Source organism: Crassostrea angulata, chromosome 2 (genome assembly GCF_025612915.1).
Source record: "Crassostrea angulata isolate pt1a10 chromosome 2, ASM2561291v2, whole genome shotgun sequence".
In the NCBI taxonomy this organism is placed as follows: Eukaryota; Metazoa; Mollusca; class Bivalvia; order Ostreida; family Ostreidae; genus Magallana; species Magallana angulata.
The window spans coordinates 808,909-828,637 of record NC_069112.1 but is presented as its reverse complement, the minus strand read 5'-3'; the positions used below and the strand labels follow the sequence as shown (position 1 = coordinate 828,637).

The 19,729-nt window shown below is 34.7% G+C and overlaps 1 protein-coding gene across 1 annotated transcript; it reads left to right on the top strand.

Moving 5' to 3' along the window:
• The first annotated feature begins 5,133 nt into the window (after positions 1–5,133).
• LOC128171379 (uncharacterized) lies at positions 5,134–19,637 on the top strand. The gene is made up of 6 exons (XM_052837166.1): positions 5,134–5,392; positions 7,723–7,826; positions 8,103–8,235; positions 11,257–13,027; positions 13,996–14,078; positions 18,183–19,637. The coding sequence occupies exons 4-5, from the start codon at positions 11,281–11,283 to the stop codon at positions 14,052–14,054; spliced, it is 1,806 nt and encodes a 601-aa protein (XP_052693126.1). The 5' UTR covers positions 5,134–5,392; positions 7,723–7,826; positions 8,103–8,235; positions 11,257–11,280; the 3' UTR covers positions 14,055–14,078; positions 18,183–19,637.
• Positions 19,638–19,729: the final 92 nt, after the last annotated feature.

The following is a 19,729-nucleotide window of genomic DNA, read 5'->3' as shown; positions in this document are numbered from 1 at the left end:
TTGTTGTGAACGGCTTTCTCCTCGTCAATAACGAGCGCGGTCTTCGCTAAATTTCCCTCCTGAAACAGTTCTTCAAATTCAGCCAACTTTTGGGACCTCGCCCCTCGTGCTTGAATTCAAATGCTGGTCCGGTCCCTGCCACATGCGCAGCACTGCTCACCGTGGTGGGATTTTTTTTTTGCAAGTTTCTGAGTATGCCCCGTTATGTCAACTCTGTTTTTCTATCGCTTTCTTTAGTAAGGAAGGAAAATAATGAAACTGTCTCATCGTTCGATAGTCCTAAATCACCGTATTCATTTCTATCTGCCGTTTTACCTCATTTAAAACACATACAACTAACGAGCGAGTCTAGAGCGCCACGTCACCGCATGGTTCTACTATTTATATTACCTGATCACGGGACTCGAAACCTATTCGAGTTCATGTATGTATGAAAACTTATCACGCACATGATCTCAAATACAGTTGAACGAATGGCAGAGCTTTATCGCCGTGTTTTAATGATAAAACATGCGAGGTGAAAGGTTGTGAATAATGCGTGGTGGGTGGATAGGTGTAGAGGGACTGATTATCATGACAACACATTTAACTGAGAGAGAGAGAGAGAGAGAGAGAGAGAGGGGGGGGTTAGTTATGAAAATGCCTACTGCTGAAGAGATTGATAATTTGAGTTATCTCCCTTTTAACACCAAGTTATGACATGTCCTGTAAATATTTTTAGATGACATGATAGTACTCTGAATCAAATTGGTTATACTAGCTAGTGTTTTAACGACTCTTCCATGGTTATTATAATACAAGCTGCCATAGATATCTTTTTTTGTGGTTTATCTATACGATTGTTGTTGTTGTTTTTTAATCTTTAATTTTCATAGAACAGCTAATGTCTATGTAAAATTTTGGCTTTTTCTTTAGTGTCAAAAATGCTGTGTAATTTAGAATTATTTTGTACAAGGTTCATTTCTTTTTATTTCGAAATATCAAGACCATTTAGAATAATAAAAACCTATTCTAAAGTTAACAAATAGCAATCTTACTTGGAAATATAGAAAGTAATCAAGAATTATCAGTAAGTAATAAAAATGCATGTTAAAGGGCATTAGATGTAAACTCAAATGATACTATTTCATCTTTTCTTTTTTATACAAGAAACAAATTTCGATGATACTGAAGTCAATGTTAATGTGTGTTTGTTACAATGTACAATGTACAGCAATAAAAAAAATCTTAGAATCGCGAAATTTATTAAAACTTCAGATTAACGTATGCAACTGCATGCACTCTATAAACGACTATTACATGTATTTAATTTTTTTAAATAGATAATCACTTGGCCGATATTTGTATTCATGTTCATAGAGAGAGAGAGAGACAGAGAGAGAGACAGAGATAGAGAGACAGAGAGAGAGAGAGAGAGAGAGAGAGAGAGAGATACATGTATTCATTCGTTGTGTTACATCGATAATATGGAAATTAAATTTAGACACCATGTAAAAATCTTACTACTCAACGAGTATAAGCTACATCTATCGGCACTGTACTATCGATTAGTGCCAAAAATTGGACATAAATAACGCAGCTGTCTTATTGAAAGTTACATGCAATCTTACATTTTGAGAAAAAAATGTGAATAATGCTTATGTTTAATTAATTATTTCAAAGATTATGGTTTATAAAAATCGCATCACAAAATACAACGGTGCGTGTGAACTTACTAAGCAATTTTAATGTGGTGAAGACACGTGTATTTATAAGTGTTTGTCACTTTAACTTATGAAATTCCGAACAAACTATTTTATAAACAATTTGTGGAAAGAATGGGCGAGCTGGAACAGATCTGGAAAGTCTAAAACATGCATACATGAAAGGCGATGTCTTGATTGAATAGAAGTGTATAGGTTCAGCACGTGGGGTGGCTTTTGTACTTTGTTGGTCTGTCGTATTTGATACACTTAATTAGGCGTGTACGGTTACATTTAAACACTGATGAACTTTTGAGCAACAAAGACGATAAATCCAGTGTTATTGGGGAATTTATCAACAAACTGTGTTTATGTCAAATGTTTGTGGGAAAGAGGGTAGGGAGCGTAAATATAAACAACTTTTAAAAGAACGAGGTAATTAATGGTCTGTAATTCTCTCTCTCTCTCTCTCTCTCTCTCTCTCTCTCTCTCTCTCTCAAATTTTATTCTTAAGTAAACATTTATGGAAAGAAAAGTATGATCGATGTAATATATATTCTGCTTTGGAACCTGGGTATTTATTTTACATTTTATAAAAATTAAGCTTGTTTATGTAAAATAATGATAGTACTTTAATTAATTAAAACACGCATGATAGAAGCTTAAAATTATGAGAGAGAGAGAAAAAAAGAGAGAGAGAGGGATAGAGAGATAGAAAGAGAATTTCACCAGTTATAGATGCAGACACATCTCCATGCTTGCAGATGATAAAGGGCATAATATACATGTAAATAATGTGTTATATTTTATTGAGAAATAATTGATGTGAATACACGTACAGTTTGTCTACATGTCAGGACTTTTTACATGAATTTCCGTGCTCTGTCTTCCTCTAGAGACGTAAATACTTCCTCCACCAGCTTTTGGAGCATACTCCAAATAGTACTCAGCGGAAATTATGTGTTTTATTAGAATATTAAATTTAAAATGTTCCCCAGTTTCGAACCCCCATACTTCACATTTGTATTAAGAGTCAGGGTTGATCTTGTACATGTGTTCTCTCTCTCTCTCTCTCTCTCTCTCTCTCTCTCTCTCTCTCTCTTGCTTACGCATGCATTATTGATAAGTAAGAAATACCACATAAGTGTGGGGGAGGGCAGGCCCCATCCACCCCCCTTCCCCTAATCCGCCTCCGATCCTGAAGCCTGCAAACATTTTTTTGTTTTGAAAGTTTCCTAATTATAGGAAGTAAAGGACGTGTCTTGCGCTGACGATTTTTAAACGATGGCGTGGTTTTAGTTTTAAAAAAAACAACTTATTAAAGCAGTGTAGTAAAGCTACCAAAAATAGACCTCATACCCCATTGGCGGATCCAGAGAGGGGGTTCCGGTGGTCGGACCCCCCCCCCCCCTTTCTCTGGGACATATGAATTTTTTTGAAAACTTCTAATGCATATTTAAAGGCAATTTTTCCCATTTGTAATATAAATACTGTAATTATATCAAATAAATGCTTTAAGAATTGCTTATCTAAAGATTTTCTCACAACGTACCGTAATTTACATGTATTTCTGATATGAAAAACCCTAACTATTTTTTAATCGAAAAAAGTACTCCCCTTCAGCATCCGCTGTTCACTTCCATGAGAAAACATACAGTTTGAACTGACAAGCCATCGAGTAAAACGGCGTTCAAGTACAAGTACAAACATTCCTTTTACTTTTAAAAGCTGCTTTCAAATGTATTGTTTAGTTAACTGAAGTAATTATAATAAAAAAGTTTTACTTCGTTTCATACTAAAAAAAAAATAAGAAAGAAAAATACAGAGAAAATTAAACCCGCTTATGCGGGTTATGTTATTTTTCTGGAATACTAGATACGTTCATATCCACATGAAACACAAAGGAAAGCCTTTTTTGTTTTGTTTCCGAGAATCGGAGGTTATGTTTCAAAAATACCGTGTAAGGGGTTTATATGTAAACCATTATGAAAATGCACAACTTTTCAAAACTTTCCTGAATTTGATCGCATCTGTACTAGTGCCGAATGATGTGGCGCACCCAATACAGAGGTAACATCAATTAAATTCCCTGGGACGACTATATTGCTTGTACAATTGTATTACACATGTTCCATCTATTCAGCAAATAAACTATTCCAATTTAATTTTTTGTCATATCCTATCATTTAGACCTTTCTTTAAGAAGGCAGTCGATAGAATCAAAATCGATAAATAGTTCAGAATGTACTCATCAAAAACATAAAAAAATACCCCCCCCCCCCAAAAAAAATTCCTTTTTATAATTATAGCTTGTCGTAATTAGTCTGAATTATTTTTTGTTTCTTAGTGTTTCTTTCTATATGTATTTAGCACAGACGCACGTTCTCATGGCTGTAGACTTGTTTTTTAAGGCTAGAAATTATACAAATCTTCCTTACGGTTACCTAAACCAAAAACGCTTAATAAATACAGTGCACTCTGATATTAAAATAGATATGAAATAGATATTGACGAAATAACTGTTTTTTAAATTTAGGCATGGAGAACGTTCATAAGGCCTTGTTTATTGACAAATAATGATTTTTGTACGCAATGATGTTCATCAATTGGAATCCCCCCCCCCCTTTTTCCAAATTGCTGGATCCGCCTCTGTACCCCCCCCCCCCGTCCCACCCCTTCCTCCGGGAGGAGGGTGGGGACAAACAAAATAACACACCTTGGGTTAAAAGTTGAAAATTATAATATCTTGGTGATTGCTGCTTATATATGTTTAATGTATATTAATAGCTTTGTTATAATTTATATGTTTAATGTATATTAATAGCTTTGTTATAATTTATATGTTTAATGTATATTAATAGCTTTGTTATAATTTATATGTTTAATGTATGCTGTTTCTTAAATAGATTGTGTCTATAATGCGAATAACATTTCTAGCTGTAATTCATAAAAAAAAACCCATTATGTCATTCGATTTTTACCGTATATGATTATTTTATTTTGTGCAAAAGTGCGTGTACCGAATGTCCTTGACATGTTGTTATGTGCTTGTGTTCAGTTCAACAAGTGCGATGTTTTGGCTGCTGAAATAAACACGATTTCCGGTGTCAGTCAGAATCAGACATTCTGTTATAAACAAACACACTTCATTGTGACGGGACAGGAACGCTACAGATAGCAGGATTGCCTTGCCGTCCAAAAGATAATTCTAAAATTTTATTTCACAAACGCATAATGAAATTTAACATGAATTAATAAAACAAAGCACATACAGTGAAACTGACCAGTAAATTCACTTGAATTGTTCTGGCAACCATTTCTGCAAAATATGTAGAAATACAGGATTGCTTTAGAAGTCATCCGTGGTCTCAAATCCATTTTTACCCCCCCCCCCGATCCCTCCACCCACCCCCTTACTTTAAAAAATGTTTACTTCGAGTACATATACGTTAAGTAGTATAAAGTAATAATGAAAACTAAGTTGACCGATTAATACATTTAAAACTAAATATTCGAACAGCTTTTTTTCTATTTTTGAAAACCGGTAAATTCATTATCTGGGACCGAAACCATTTGGGGTCGAAATTGCTAGGTGGCGAAACGTCTAAGCATCGCTGTGACGTATGTCGAACAGACGATAGACCGATTTGGGAAGAGAAAAGGAAAGTTTATTTCTATCCGTTTAGATAATTGTTCCCCGTGAAAAAAAGGTTTGTCATATCATATATTCTACAATGTAGTCTACTTCTTACATATATCTTGCCAGTGACAATTTAGGTGAGATAAAACGCGATAGTTTTAAAAATCAACTATGTAAAATGGCTGACCCGAAAACAAACCTTCAAAATCATGTCATTCGTGTATATGTAAAGTGTTGAAGAAAACACTGTTGTAACTTAGTTTAGGTAAGGGAGGAGGGGGTAAGTTGTTTCAATCCAACAGCTGTATGTACCAGTGACAAGAACAAGTCGTTTGTTCAGACATAGAACCCCCCCCCCCCTTTTTTTTTTAAAAATGTTTACTTGGAGTATATGTACGTTAAGTAATATAAAGATGAAATTAATTAATAATGAAAACTAAGTTGACCGATTAAAACATTCAAAACTAAATTTTAGAATAGCTTTTTTTTTTTGGGGGGGGGGGGGGTGGGGTGGCATTTGTCTAAAAAAGTAAGTAACATTTTGTTTTCCTGTTGAAAGACCAACATTTTATGAGAAGACATTTATCAATGTCTTAATCGCTTACCAGAATTTGAAAAAAATATATATAGTTATTGCCTCTTTAACATTTGTTACATGTAAGAATATCTATACTACATTTTGTCAATTAACTAAAAAATGCCTGCACCAGAGTAACTGCTTACACTTTTGGTATTTTAACAAGTGCAATATGATGTCCATAAACTATAATTGAATTTTACCTGATAAGTAATTATTGTTGAATTAATTAAAACCTACTTTCATTTTCAATATTTTAAAACCAGCCTAAAATAGCAAAAATGAGAGTTTGGTGGTGGACATGTTTTGGGGTAGTCCGAAATATCTGACGTTTTTCTGGCTTTTTTAACGATTTTGATATTTACTTTCCTGGCAGGTAAATATCAAAATCGTTAAAAAAGTCAGAAAAACATCAGATATTAAGTCGGACTAGTTTTGGGGGATCCAAGTCAGTGGGAGTTGTATCAAATTATATACTAGCAATGAAATAGTATTGAATATTGAATGGTTATGTAAAGAGTGAATATATTTACTGGGAATTGACTTAGTGTATACATAGAAGGTGATACTTGATATTTATAGTTGCAAATATGTTTCCTTATATGAACCTGCAGAATAGCGAATCATTTCAATAATGTGTGAACTTTTTTCATGACATCACAATGATAAAGGCACGTGCTTATCGTTTCACAGTTGCATCGTTAGCATACACTAGTGTCTTTTAATTTCATACATTTTTATACCAGGAAAGATTAAGTAAACCTTTTACATTAATTTGTAAACAATGAACAGATTGTGTTCTACATTTATATGAATAAATCATGTGTACATCAAATAGGGAGGTTGAAAGGGGACTGGGCGATGAATGTTCATTAAAAATGTTTTGTTTTTCCTAAACCGTTTTCCTATACTACAAATGATACACATCAATAGTGATCATTAATAGAATGGTGAATATGGTAGGATTTTTTAATAAACTAATTTAATTAATTTAATACATTAATGTATTTGAATATATAAAACTGAGAAGGAGGGGGCGGAACAATTGAACATTGAAATCAAAATTTTGGTCACAAAAATGCTTGAAGCAGTTACTCTTCTCAAATCAGTGTAACTTAAACGTTTTGTTTCAAAATGGCTGTATGTTTCCATGTGTTGTAGATTTTATTAATGCTCTCATCGTTGGCAGAGGAAGTATCTGATATATAATATCATTTTTCAAATTGTGTTTTCTTAAGACCAGCTTAATACCATTTATACCATACTAGTATCTAACCGGCATGTATGGATACTGCAATATTAAAGGGAAAAAAATATTTGAAAAAATAAAAAATTTCCGACCAACCGACCCTACTTTTTTTCATCATGAAAGAGTGAAAGCGGAAACAAACTATTTTTTTTTGTTAGGCCTAAACCAGTGTTTTATTCAGAGCATTGTATACGTCGTATGCATGTATGTAAACCAAACCAGAATAGATTGTGGGACGTCAAAATAATTAATTTTCTTGGTTTTCAATACAAAAGAGTTCTACATCATGTCAGCCTCCCGTAAATACAATTTCTCACTTCAAACGTGCATTATAGCTTAATTAAGTAGTTTATTTTCAAAACAGCATGACCATGTGTGATAATTTAAAACACTTTATTAATATAAATAAAATGTATTTTTGACTTTCCTTCCGCTTTAAGTATTGTACCTTGATATTTCAAATACTCGGATATCTCAAAGTTTTTAAACAGTCCCATCTAGTTCGAGATAATGAAGTTTGACTGTATTTTATATGAACTCTTTTAAAAACGGGCTAAAATACAGACGTTATCAGTTTCAGAGAGCAGTGATACGGAATTTGAAAACCACAGTGTGGTGATCCGGAAAATCAGACCAAACTCTGTAAAACTGACAGTATCAAGGAAGGAAAACTGATAGGTATATAATATGTATATATCATCCATTTTAGTTTAGATTTTACATCCCTGCTCCTGTAAATATCCAGCCATGCAGTTGGTTTTTTATTTCAATTTTAAAGAAAAGGTTAAGAAAACAATTAAGAAAAACATCAGACAAAATATGTACAAAAATGAACAAAAAATAATTTTTGAAATATTAAGCATTGTATCATATAAATGTGTATATTATTAAATCACGCACTTGTGCGGGACATCATCAAGTACTAGAATGTAACAGTTGATGGTCTCTTTACAGGTTCTCTGTGTCTGACTGTTGACTGATAGGTTATACCAGTCTGTAGTATGTAACAGTTGATGGTCTCTTTACAGGTTCCCAGGCTGTGTTTGACTGTGCTGTGTACTGCGAAATCAAAGAGAGAATATATGTGGTATAGTATTCATGTAATATCACCATGTTCATGTAGCTATATTATGTATTTTTAGGTCACCTGAGTCACTCAGGAGATCCATTGCTATCTCACGTTTGTCGTCGTGTGTCATTTGTAGACATTTTACATCTTTTAAATGGGTATGAGGGCAGTAGTCATTGTGTTAGTCCTGGGGTAAGAACTGTTGCCCGAGAGCATAGGCCGAGGTCAACATCAATTTCTTACCCAGGAACTGACAATATAACTATTGCCCACATTCCCATTTGATGATTGATGTGTTAGAGTAAAAAATCAGCCAGGTTAAGGGAGATAACAAAGCATGGGACATAAGCCAGCAATTAACATGTATACATTGGTGGGTTCCCATTTTGCACACATTTGATGATTAGGTGTGCATTGAATATTGATAGCAAGTACAAAATGTTCTCTACATGGGGTAATGTCACAACTGCATTTTAAAGAAAGTAATAAAGAGAGAAAGAGAGATTGATTACATGTCGAAGAGAAATAGAAAGATGCATATGTTTAACAGAGAAAGTCAGAGAGAGAGAAAGAGAGAGAGAGCAAACAGACATGTTATACAGAGCAATAAGGAGTGTTGGATGAGGAACAAAAAAGAATGAGATTAAGAGACCAAGTTTAGCTGAGTTCATCTGAAAAAAAGAGAGACAGACAGAGAGAAGAGAGGGATGATAGCAAGATTACATGTTAGGAGAGAGAGAGAGAGAGAGAGAGAGAGAGAGAGAGAGAGAGAGAGAGAGACGTTTGGCAGTGAAAGTGTTAGGGATAAAGAGAACAGTTAGAAAGCAAGAGAACAGATTTATTAGGAAATTATGTGGGACAGCGGCTTGGAGAAAAAATGAGAGATAAGAAGTTCATGTTTAGCTGTAAAATCATGAGATAGTGAAAGAAAGTAATAATAAAAGAAAGAAATTGATTACATGTCTGAGAGAAATAGAATGATGCATATGTTTAACAAAGTAAGTCAGAGAAGAGAGAGAGAGAGAGAGAGAGAGAGAGAGAGAGAGAGAGAGAGAATACGTCTGAGAAAAATAGTTAGATGCACATGTTTACAAGACTGTCAGTGAGTAAGAAACAGAGATTACATGTCTGAGAGAATAAGATGCACATGTTTACATGTATAAGAGTAAGTCACAAAAGAGAGAGAGAGAGAGAGAGAGAGAGAGAGAGACTACATGTCTGAGAGAATAAGATGCACATGTTTACATGTATAAGAGTAAGTCACAAGAGAGAGAGAGAGAGAGAGAGAGAGAGAGAGAGACTACATGTCTGAGAGAATAAGATGCACATGTTTACATGTATAGGAGTAAGTCACAAGAGAGAGAGAGAAAGAGAGAGAGAGAGAGAGACTACATGTCTGAGAGAATAAGATGCACATGTTTACATGTATAAGAGTAAGTATCTGAGAGAGAGAGAGAGAGAGAGAGAGAGAGAGAAGAGAGACTACATGTCTGAGAGAATAAGATGCACATGTTTACATGTATAAGAGTAAGTCACAAGAGAGAGAGAGAGAGAGAGAGACTACATGTCTGAGAGAATAAGATGCACATGTTTACATGTATAGGAGTAAGTCACAAGAGAGAGAGAGAGAGAGAGAGAAAGAGAGAGAGACTACATGTCTGAGAGAATAAGTAAGATGCACATGTTTACATGTATAAGAGGAAGTCACAAACGAGAGAGAGAGAGAGAAAGAGAGAGAGAGAGAAGAGAGACTACATGTCTGAGAGAATAAGTAAGTTGCACATGTTTAAATGTATAAGAGGAAGTCACAAGAGAGAGAGAGAGAGAGAGAGAGAGAGAGAGAGAGAGAGAGAGAGAGAGAGAGAGAGAGAGACTACATGTACATATCTGAGAGAATAAGTAAGATGCACATGTTTACATGTATAAGAGGAAGTCACAAGAGAGAGAGAGAGAGAGAGAGAGAGAGAGAGAGAGAGAGAGAGAGAGACTACATGTACATATCTGAGAGAATAAGTAAGATGCACATGTTTACATAAAAGATAAAAAGTTTTTACCGGTACATGTTTATTCATGAAATATGAGGGACAGAGGCTTAGAGAAAGAATGAGAGATAAGAAGTACTTGCTTAGCTGTAAAATTTTGAGATAGTAAATGAAGGAGTTATAATGTGTGTGTGTGAGAGAGAGAGAGAGAGAGAGAGAGAGAGATTACATGTCTAAGAGAAATAGAAAGATGCATATGTTTAACAGAGAGTAACTCAGAGAGAAAAAGAGAGAGAAATTACAATAGTAAGATGCACATGTTTATAAGAATAGGTCAGAGAGAGAGAGAGAGAGAGAGAGAGAGAGATTACATCTTTGAGAGTAAGATATATTCAGTACATGTACATGTTTAATGGAGTTTGTCTGAAAGAGAGAAATAAATAGACAGAGAGAGCAAAAATACATGTTTAGAAGAGAAATCTGAGGAGACAGAGAAAAAGCATGTGTTAGAAAAAAAATCAGAGAGAGAGGAGGAATAAGATCTAGAGAGAGAGAGAGAGAGAGGGAGAGAGAGAGAGAGAGAGGGCAAGAGTGCAAGTTTAGTATTGAAATTGTGAGAAACAGAGATTGAGAGAAAGAAATAGAAAGAGAATGAGTACATGTTAGGTAAATCGAGACAGTAAATACCCGGTAATTGAACTGAACTAAATTGAGACGTGTACTCTACATCTTATTTTTTTTCTCTCTCTGACTTTCTTTGCTAGATAATCATATAGTACACTTTCTCAATTATGTACACATCCAAGAGAGAGAAACAGAGAGAAAGAAATGTAGGGATAAAGAGAAAGAGAGAGATAGAGAGAGAGAGAGAGAGAGCACCTCTTTCTCACTCAGCAATCTTATGTTGTATTTTTCTACTGGTTGAGTGTCTCTATAATCAGAACCAGAATAATAGACCGTCAATTATCCAAGTAGAGAAAATATATTAATCTTTAAAAAACCCAAATATATATATATAAAAATAATAATCCTAAAACTCTTTATCTTCATTCAACAGGTTGTGACTCAGACCGCCCACATCATGGGCACAGCAAGCTCCCAATACATCACAGCAAGCTCCCAATACATCACAGCAAGCTCCCAATACATCACAGCAAGCTCCCAATACATCACAGCAAGCTCCCCGTGCCAAGTACATCTGTGTTCTAAGTGTCCGGGTGACACAGCGTACTATTGTGTATCGTGTCCATGTGATCTGTGTCCCCAGTGTAAAGAGAACCATGTAAAAGATCTCCAAACAATAGACCATGATGTTGTGTCACACCGTGATAAAATCAACTACATCCCAACACAAGAGATCTGTGTGAGACATCCTAGCCATGTTTATACAAAGTACTGTGAACCTTGTCAAGTTCCTGCCTGTAATAATTGCCAAACACATAGAAAACACACTCAGATATATGTTAAAACAGCCTATAAAACAAAGCGACAACAACACAGAGGAACCATTCACACCATCAGAAGTGAGGCTCTCTTTTACAGACCTGTTCTCCTGACAGGAATCAAAGCTGATGTCAAAACCTGTCACACAGAATTCTCCCTCTATCAATCAGAGATGTTAACAAAGGCCCAGACACTGAAGGATCTCATTGACTATGTGGTATATGATCTATTGAACAATGTGTTATGTTACTTTGATTTCAAACACAGATGTAAAAAACAAAAGATAGAAATGATCAGACATATTGTCAGACTAAGGAGATATGAACACAGATATGTACAGCCAGCATTCACATTCAGTGCGCTACAATTCCTCTCCTTCACAAAGACAGCCCTCCCCCAGATACATCTTACACTCCACACCAGCCAGCTCTCCATGACTGAGTCACTCAACAAGGAGGATGTGATGGAGTCACTGAGTGCAATCCAAATCACAGAGAGAGGAAACCGACGCGTAGGAAACCAGTGTCTGCTGAAACTGACGTCTGGTGCTGAGCTCCATCAATCTCTCACAGTGCCAGGTGTTGGTGGTTGTCGTCACATTTCCTGTGTGACATCAGACCGGGTCTGGGTCAGTGATCATAGAAACAATATCAAGTTGACAGACACAACAGGTGTCCCTCTACATCGTGTGGAGGATTCATGTAGTTATGAAGATGGATTACACACAGTGAACAGTGAGAGTGAACTGATTTATATAGATAGGAAATATAACATCAACAAACTGTCAAAGGATATGAAAACAACCACCACATTTATAGAGAGAACAGACTCTACATGGTACCCACGGTGTTTGTACTGGTCCCCGTCCACTGGGGATCTACTGGTCGGGATGTATTACTATATTACAAAGACAGGCAAGGTAACCCGGTACAACCAGAGTGGACAACTCACACAAACCATACAGTACAACAACACAGGACAGGGACTGTATAGTGGACCTTACTATATAACAGAGAACAACAATGGGGATGTCGTGGTGTCTGACTTATATAAAGACGATGTGTCTGGTGCTGTAGTGGTGACAGAGCGTGGAGGAAGACATCGTTTCTCCTACACAGGACATCCATCAGGATCACGACTATATCCATGTGGAATCTGTACTGACGCGCTGTCACACATCCTGGTGTGTGATGATATAACCAATACAGTACAGATGTTAAATAAGGACGGTCAGTTCCTGTCACATCTACTGACAAAATCACAAGAGATGGATTCACCACACAGCTTGAGTTATGATGTCAACACTCACCGTCTCTGGGTCGGATCATGGGTACACAACAAGGTGTGTGTCTACAGGTATATCACCAGACAGGACGCTCTGACAGGTAAGTCTGAGTCGTTATCATTCACATTAATTAGATATAGATAACTAAGACACACAGTCCGTGTTAATTATCAGTCAATAAGATACATGTAAGACATGTTTATCTGTGTGATTGTTTGTCAATATAAACAACTCATTGTTACAGGGTTAGCTGTATCTACCAGACAGGACGCTCTGACAGGTAAGTCTGAGTCGTTATCATTCACATTAATTAGATATAGATAACTAAGACACACAGTCCGTGTTAATTATCAGTCAATAAGATACATGTAAGACATGTTTATCTGTGTGATTGTTTGTCAATATAAACAACTCATTGTTACAGGGTTAGCTGTATCTACCAGTCATTGGGATTCAGTGTTTATCTAGAATAAACAGAAATTAGATACATTATTTTATTAATTAAATGTACAGTTACATGTCATTGTATTTAGTGAATAGATAAGGAATAAGGAATCATTCTTTGAGTATTATGAGGTGATAATTTTGGTCGGGGCGTGATCAAATCCAATAAAGCCCGAAGGGCTTTATGATAGATTTGATCACGCCTCGACCGAAATTATCATCTCATAATATTCAAAGAATGATTCCTTATTACTTATATTTATATAATCGTACGATTATATATTTAAATATTAATAAGCAAACCCTGTTGGCGCCTCGATTTGGCGTCATTTGTATTATGGGTTATATAGTACAAAATCGATACGTAGTGTTATCATAGGCAAAGACACTGGAAAATGTAAATATAAATAGCAGGTTGCTGTATTTAATTATGAAATATATAGAGTGACACATGTATTTGTAATCAGTTATTTTGTGACATTTTAATTGACTTAACTTAATTAATTAGATAAATATTAAAGCAAGTGACAGGGTCATCAGGTTAAAGTTTTAATTTGTAGATGTAGCTCTATCATTACATATACTGTATGTATTAATTAACAGCTAATTAATGACTTGTTGTAGATGAACACAGACCCCGTCCTGATGAGGACGCCATGTCCAGCTCAACACAAGCCGTATAATGGAGATAGCTGGGATATTGACAGGTTGTAAATGTTTCTGTACAAATCTAGTCTGCTCTCAAAACCACACATGTTGTTTGTCACTTTGTTCAACATCTGCAGCTGAAATTGAGCTGTGTATAATTCACATGGACTGTAATACTGACTCCTGTTTATTTCACACTTTGTGATCATCCAAACATGGCTGTCTGTTGCTGAGTGAGAAACATCATGTTATACAAGTTTTATTTTCTGAATGTGGAATATTATAAAAACAAATATCCACATGAAGTCTATAATGTTAAACTGAACAATTATAAATTGTAAATGTCAGATCTTAATCAATTTGAAAATGTATCTTGTTTTGCTAATTGTGCCATTATTATACCCCATGTAATGATATTGTTAGAGAATAATGACTTCGACCAATCTCAGTCAGTCCTGGATTTTAAGCAAAACTTATATATTAAACAGCTGCACAGAATTTTATGAAACTTTTAAGGTATTTAGGACACAATGTGTGGATGTGCTAATTATTGGGGAGTTCCGATTCATTTATCTTTCTGGGAATTTTAGCCCCATTGAACTAAGAATATTGGTCATATGTTGAATTTAGCAATGAATTTTTTGTAAGGGTGACTCTTCTCAAACAGCTGAATTGAATTTCATAAAACTTTGTAGGTAGTTAAGGCACAATGTGTTAATTTGCATGTTTCTAGGAAATCTTAATTTCAATGTTTTGTCTTGAAATTTTAAACCTTTAGAATTTAGTATGTTGTTTTTGTTTAAGACAAGTGATTAGATATGTGCATAATTGTAGAAAGTTTTGATCTGATGATGTTTTGCTAGTAATACCCAGTATTTTTTTTAGCTAACTGACCTGAAAACTCAAGAGAGCCTTCCTGATCACAATTTGTCTGTCGTCTGTCTGTCTGTTTGTTTGTCTGTCCTCTGTCCGTCAACTTTTCACATTTTCAACATTTCCCCCAGAACTACTGGGTCAGTTTCAACCAAACTTGGCACAAAGCACCCTTAGGCAAAGAAGATTCAGAGTAGTGAAAATTAAGGAACATGCCACTTTCCAAGGGGAGATAATTAGGAGTCATTGAAAATGTTTTAGAAATTTTTCAAAAATCTTCTTCTCAAGAACCATTAGGCCAGGATAGGTGGAACTTATGTGAAAGCATCTTCAGATAGTGTAGATTCAAAGTTATGAAAATCATGACTCTGGGGGTAGGGTGGAGCCACAATGGGGGGTCAAACTTTTACATAGGAATATAAAGAGCATATCTTTAAAAAACCTTCTCAGAATGCAATCAGCCAGGAAAGCTGAAACTTTTGTGGAAGCATCCTCGGGAAGTGTAAATTCAAATTTGTGAAAGTCATGACCGCGGGGGTAGGGTGGGGCCACAATTGGGGGGGGGGGTCAAACTTTTATATAGGGATTTATAGAGCAAATCTTTTAAAATCTTCTTCTCAGAAAGCAATCAGCCAGGAGAGCTAAAACTTGTGTTGAAGCACCCTCAGGTGGTGTAGATTCAAATTTGTGAAAATCATGACCCCCGAGGGTAGGGTGGGGCCACAATTGGGGGGGGGGTCGAATTTGTACATATGAGTATATTTATAGAGTAGAATTTTTAGGATCTTTTGGGGAACTGCATTGCTCAACATATGATATGAATATAAAATCAACCTCTTAGAAAAGGAACTAATCATAATTAACATAATATCCAGGTGGAAAAATGGATTTTTATTTATTCAGGATCTACATTATATTACATTGTCCAGATAGTTTGTATTATAACTCCATTAAGCTGATTTTTGTCAAACTTTATGTTCCATAGGTGAGTTATGTGGCCCATGGGCCTTTTGTTATTTCGTATTTAAGGTTTCACTATACATGCTATACACCCACAGTTAATTCCCATTTTTAATAGAAGACCACAAAACATATACTAATCAACTATTAAATTGATGATGGTGATGCTATAGGTATTTTTAAAGAATTTTTTAATGTTTTTTCGTGGTTTTATTAAATGAATTTTAAAAAAGATAACTACATGTATTAACAAATTGAAACAATTTTTTTTGTCATATGATGGATATCTCCTCAGACAAACAAGAAAAAAATATAACAGTTTCATTACATTTAAAATTTCTATTATTGCAAATTTTTTAATATATTATTTAATATTTATTCATTTGATGAGATATCGGCGCTTCTGATTGGTCGAAAAATTTCTTTGATACCTGCATCAATAAAATTTTTGCCGGATCTACTTTTCTCAACTGTTCTGATCTAACACTATTTATAGAACGGGAATTTCCAAGATAAACACTGTCAAGAAAATGTAAAGTTGTGTCTGTTTTATTGTCAGCAAACAAAATGCAACCTTGTGAATATAAAAAATTGAAAGTTTAACCTTCAAAAATAAACAAAACACATTATTTGATTCACGAAATAGAAAATAAAGCGTCTTCTCACGATTTCGTCTGCTTGAGATCAATCAACATTTACAGCGAGGCTGGCTGTTCCTTTTCCAGGAATATTATAACGAACATATAGGCCTATAAACTTTCACGGTAACACTGCTGTTCAAATTTGGTAACGATAATTTTTAAATTTACACACGTACATGATCGGTCATCAGAATAAGCGTCGTAAAGAAAAGCTATGAGTGATGCATCAACTCCTTCTGCGCATTCCAAACGGCTGATATACCATTTAAGTACATCACTGGCTATGTAGTTACCACAACGTTTACAAAAGTCGCTTATACATACTATTCTCTGTCGACATATCAGCTATTTTCATCCACGATCGCCTTTCCTTGGATGGTTATGTCCAGTTGCATATTCCAGCGATCTCACATGAAAACTAGTTTTATTACGAGTTTTTCTGCACAGCGAATAATATCACTAACTACCGCATGTATTTTCCTTTCGTTTTCAATTCAGCCGGTTCAGATTTTAACTCACTATTTGTGTTTAATCCATTAAATTCAGCTCAATAGCTCTGCATCAGCTGAAGGCGCAACCATTTTGAATACTGTTGCTGTTGTTGTTTTGTATTCATACGCGCCGCTTCATTTACATTATTTACATTTTTGATCAATGACACATCACATTTTTTTATTTGAAAATGTTTTATTAAATGATAAGAAATGAAGATAACAATTTTTCTATTGATCGACGTATCAAAGAAAAAATTGACCAGAAAAAATAAAAATTGTATTTGGTATGAGGTTCCTCAGGTAAGAGTTATCGTTCCTAAGTCCTAAGGCCGAAACACCTTGGGTACTTTTCAATTTCTTAGTTGAAGAAAATTTCCTAAATATTGTGTTAGAATGATAAATACTACATATTTCATTATAGGTCTATATAAGCAAATATAATCGCTTTAATGCAACACTATGTCAAATAAATAAAGGGGAAAATTAACTTATAGAATTTATGTATCCAAACCTGAGAGAAATTCAAAACCACCCTCCCATCCCTTTAACTAAGGTGTATGGAACATCTGTCAATAATAATGTGGATTAAAGTACATTACTACTGAAATAATTTCATTGGTTTAGAATTTTCTTTCACAATATTTAACCAAAAAATACGTCTTAGAAAATTTTGGAAAAGTAATAAATTTTCAAACCCGACTGGAACTCGTGACTTACAGGTCCGTAGTGAGCGCTCTGACCCACTGCACTGCGCTGTAAGGTAACAATGATGGGAAAGAAACTATTTATAAAATTATACTTGATTTATTGTTTATTTCGATAAATAATACGACACAACATAAAGGTGTCCCATACCACCTTACATGTAAAGAATGAATTTTATCAAAATTTTGATTTAATCTATTCATTTAACAAATTTTTCAAAAGAGCGGTCCTCATACCTTTCGCCTCAGTTGAAATCAGCCAGTACCAGAATTACATGCTTCCAGATGTACTTTTTTGCGTACTGCGTCATCGGAAAGCGGTGTAGAATGCCACCTTAATGCATACTCTGCCATTCATGATGTGTAGCGTTGTCAAGTAATGGGAGAACATGGAGTATTTGAGCTTGCTTACTTTTTCTTTCCTTCTTGTCCAAGTATTTGGTATTAATCATTTAATACAATAATAAATTAATTATTTTTGTTTCTTGCAGACAAGCTGCTTTTTAAACGCCTTCAGGGGGAGATAAAAGAAAACCTGCCCGGATTACCCATAATTCCAATGGAGTTACAGAAGCCAAATAATTACCGGTCATCAACGGACTTTGTGTTCTGTGCGTGAACTCTACATAAACAACGTTTCATGAATGGACTCTGTATCTGTGTAGGTGAACAAAAATAACGCGTCATCAATGGACACTGTTGCTGGTCTCTGCGTTCTGTGTACGTGAAATTTGCACAAAAATAACGCGTCATCAATAGACTTTGTATCTGTATAGGTGAAATGCGTCCTCAATAGACTCTGTGCTCTGTGTACCTTATCTCTTTATGAATAAGGCATCATCAATGGAATCGGTTTTTTTTTTGTGTACGTGAACTCTACTGTAATTTGTTATCATACGTTTTTTATCAATTTTATCTAAGTGTAAATTTTGTCAGTATGTAATATGTTTTACATATCTAAGCTTTTGAAATTTCTGGTATCATTCGGTGCTAGGACAGAGATGTCCATCAGAATTGTAGCCAATGTGTCACTAATTTTTTTTTTTAATTTTGATTTTTATACAAGAAATCTTGTATGGTGTACTAAACATTATTTTCAAAGGGGAATAACTCAAAATTTGTATTTTTCAGTCAGGATAAAAAAGAGTTATTCCCCTTGAGAATGAGAAATGAATTTGATGGTGTTTATCCCTGACAGTTTTATTGGTAGGATTGAATATCAGTTAATGTATTTTTACAATATATCATGATCATTTGGAAAGAAGTGATCTGATAAGCTTTTGATAAGAATTTGATAAGTTTTAGATGGTTTTTTATACAATGTTATGTAGTTTTAATTTCAATATATTAATAGTTGATGTTAGTTTAATTTATTAAGTTTGAGCTGTGCATGTGTAACAATTGGTGCATCATATATTGCTTGTTGTCCTCAAAAGGTAGGTCACAATGACCCAATTAGAATTATGGTAGTTTATGGTGAAACTATTTTAGAACATGTCTATTTAAAAAAAAAAACAAACTTGTGTTTTAGAAATGATGTACCATTAATCATACCAGGAGTCATTTACTCATGTATATATCAATGTGAAAGTAAGTCATGATGACCTGAATTTGTAATTAGCATGTTGTTAATCCTATGTGTTTGTTAATGGTGTTTAAGCACATTTCTCACACTGTATCTCTGTTGACCAGATAGGTAGGACAACTCAAGTTAATGTCATTTTCTTTGGAGAAATATTGTACGTAAGTTTAAGCGTGATTATTTTTTTTTTTGTGTTTACCCATACAATGAACGTGATGAAATACATTTATAACGTATATATAGTATTATTTTTATTTTTTTGTGTTTACTCGTACCATGAAAAACATAATACTTGTATACAAATGATGTTTGGGGAAATGTAGCGAGCTGTAGATAAAAGTCAATAAACTTAAAGTGACATGTCTATATTGTTTGTCTTTTTTCATAGTCAGGCAGTACTGTAATACATGGTACAAAATGAGGACACGGATTAATCAGACAGACTTCACCATTGTT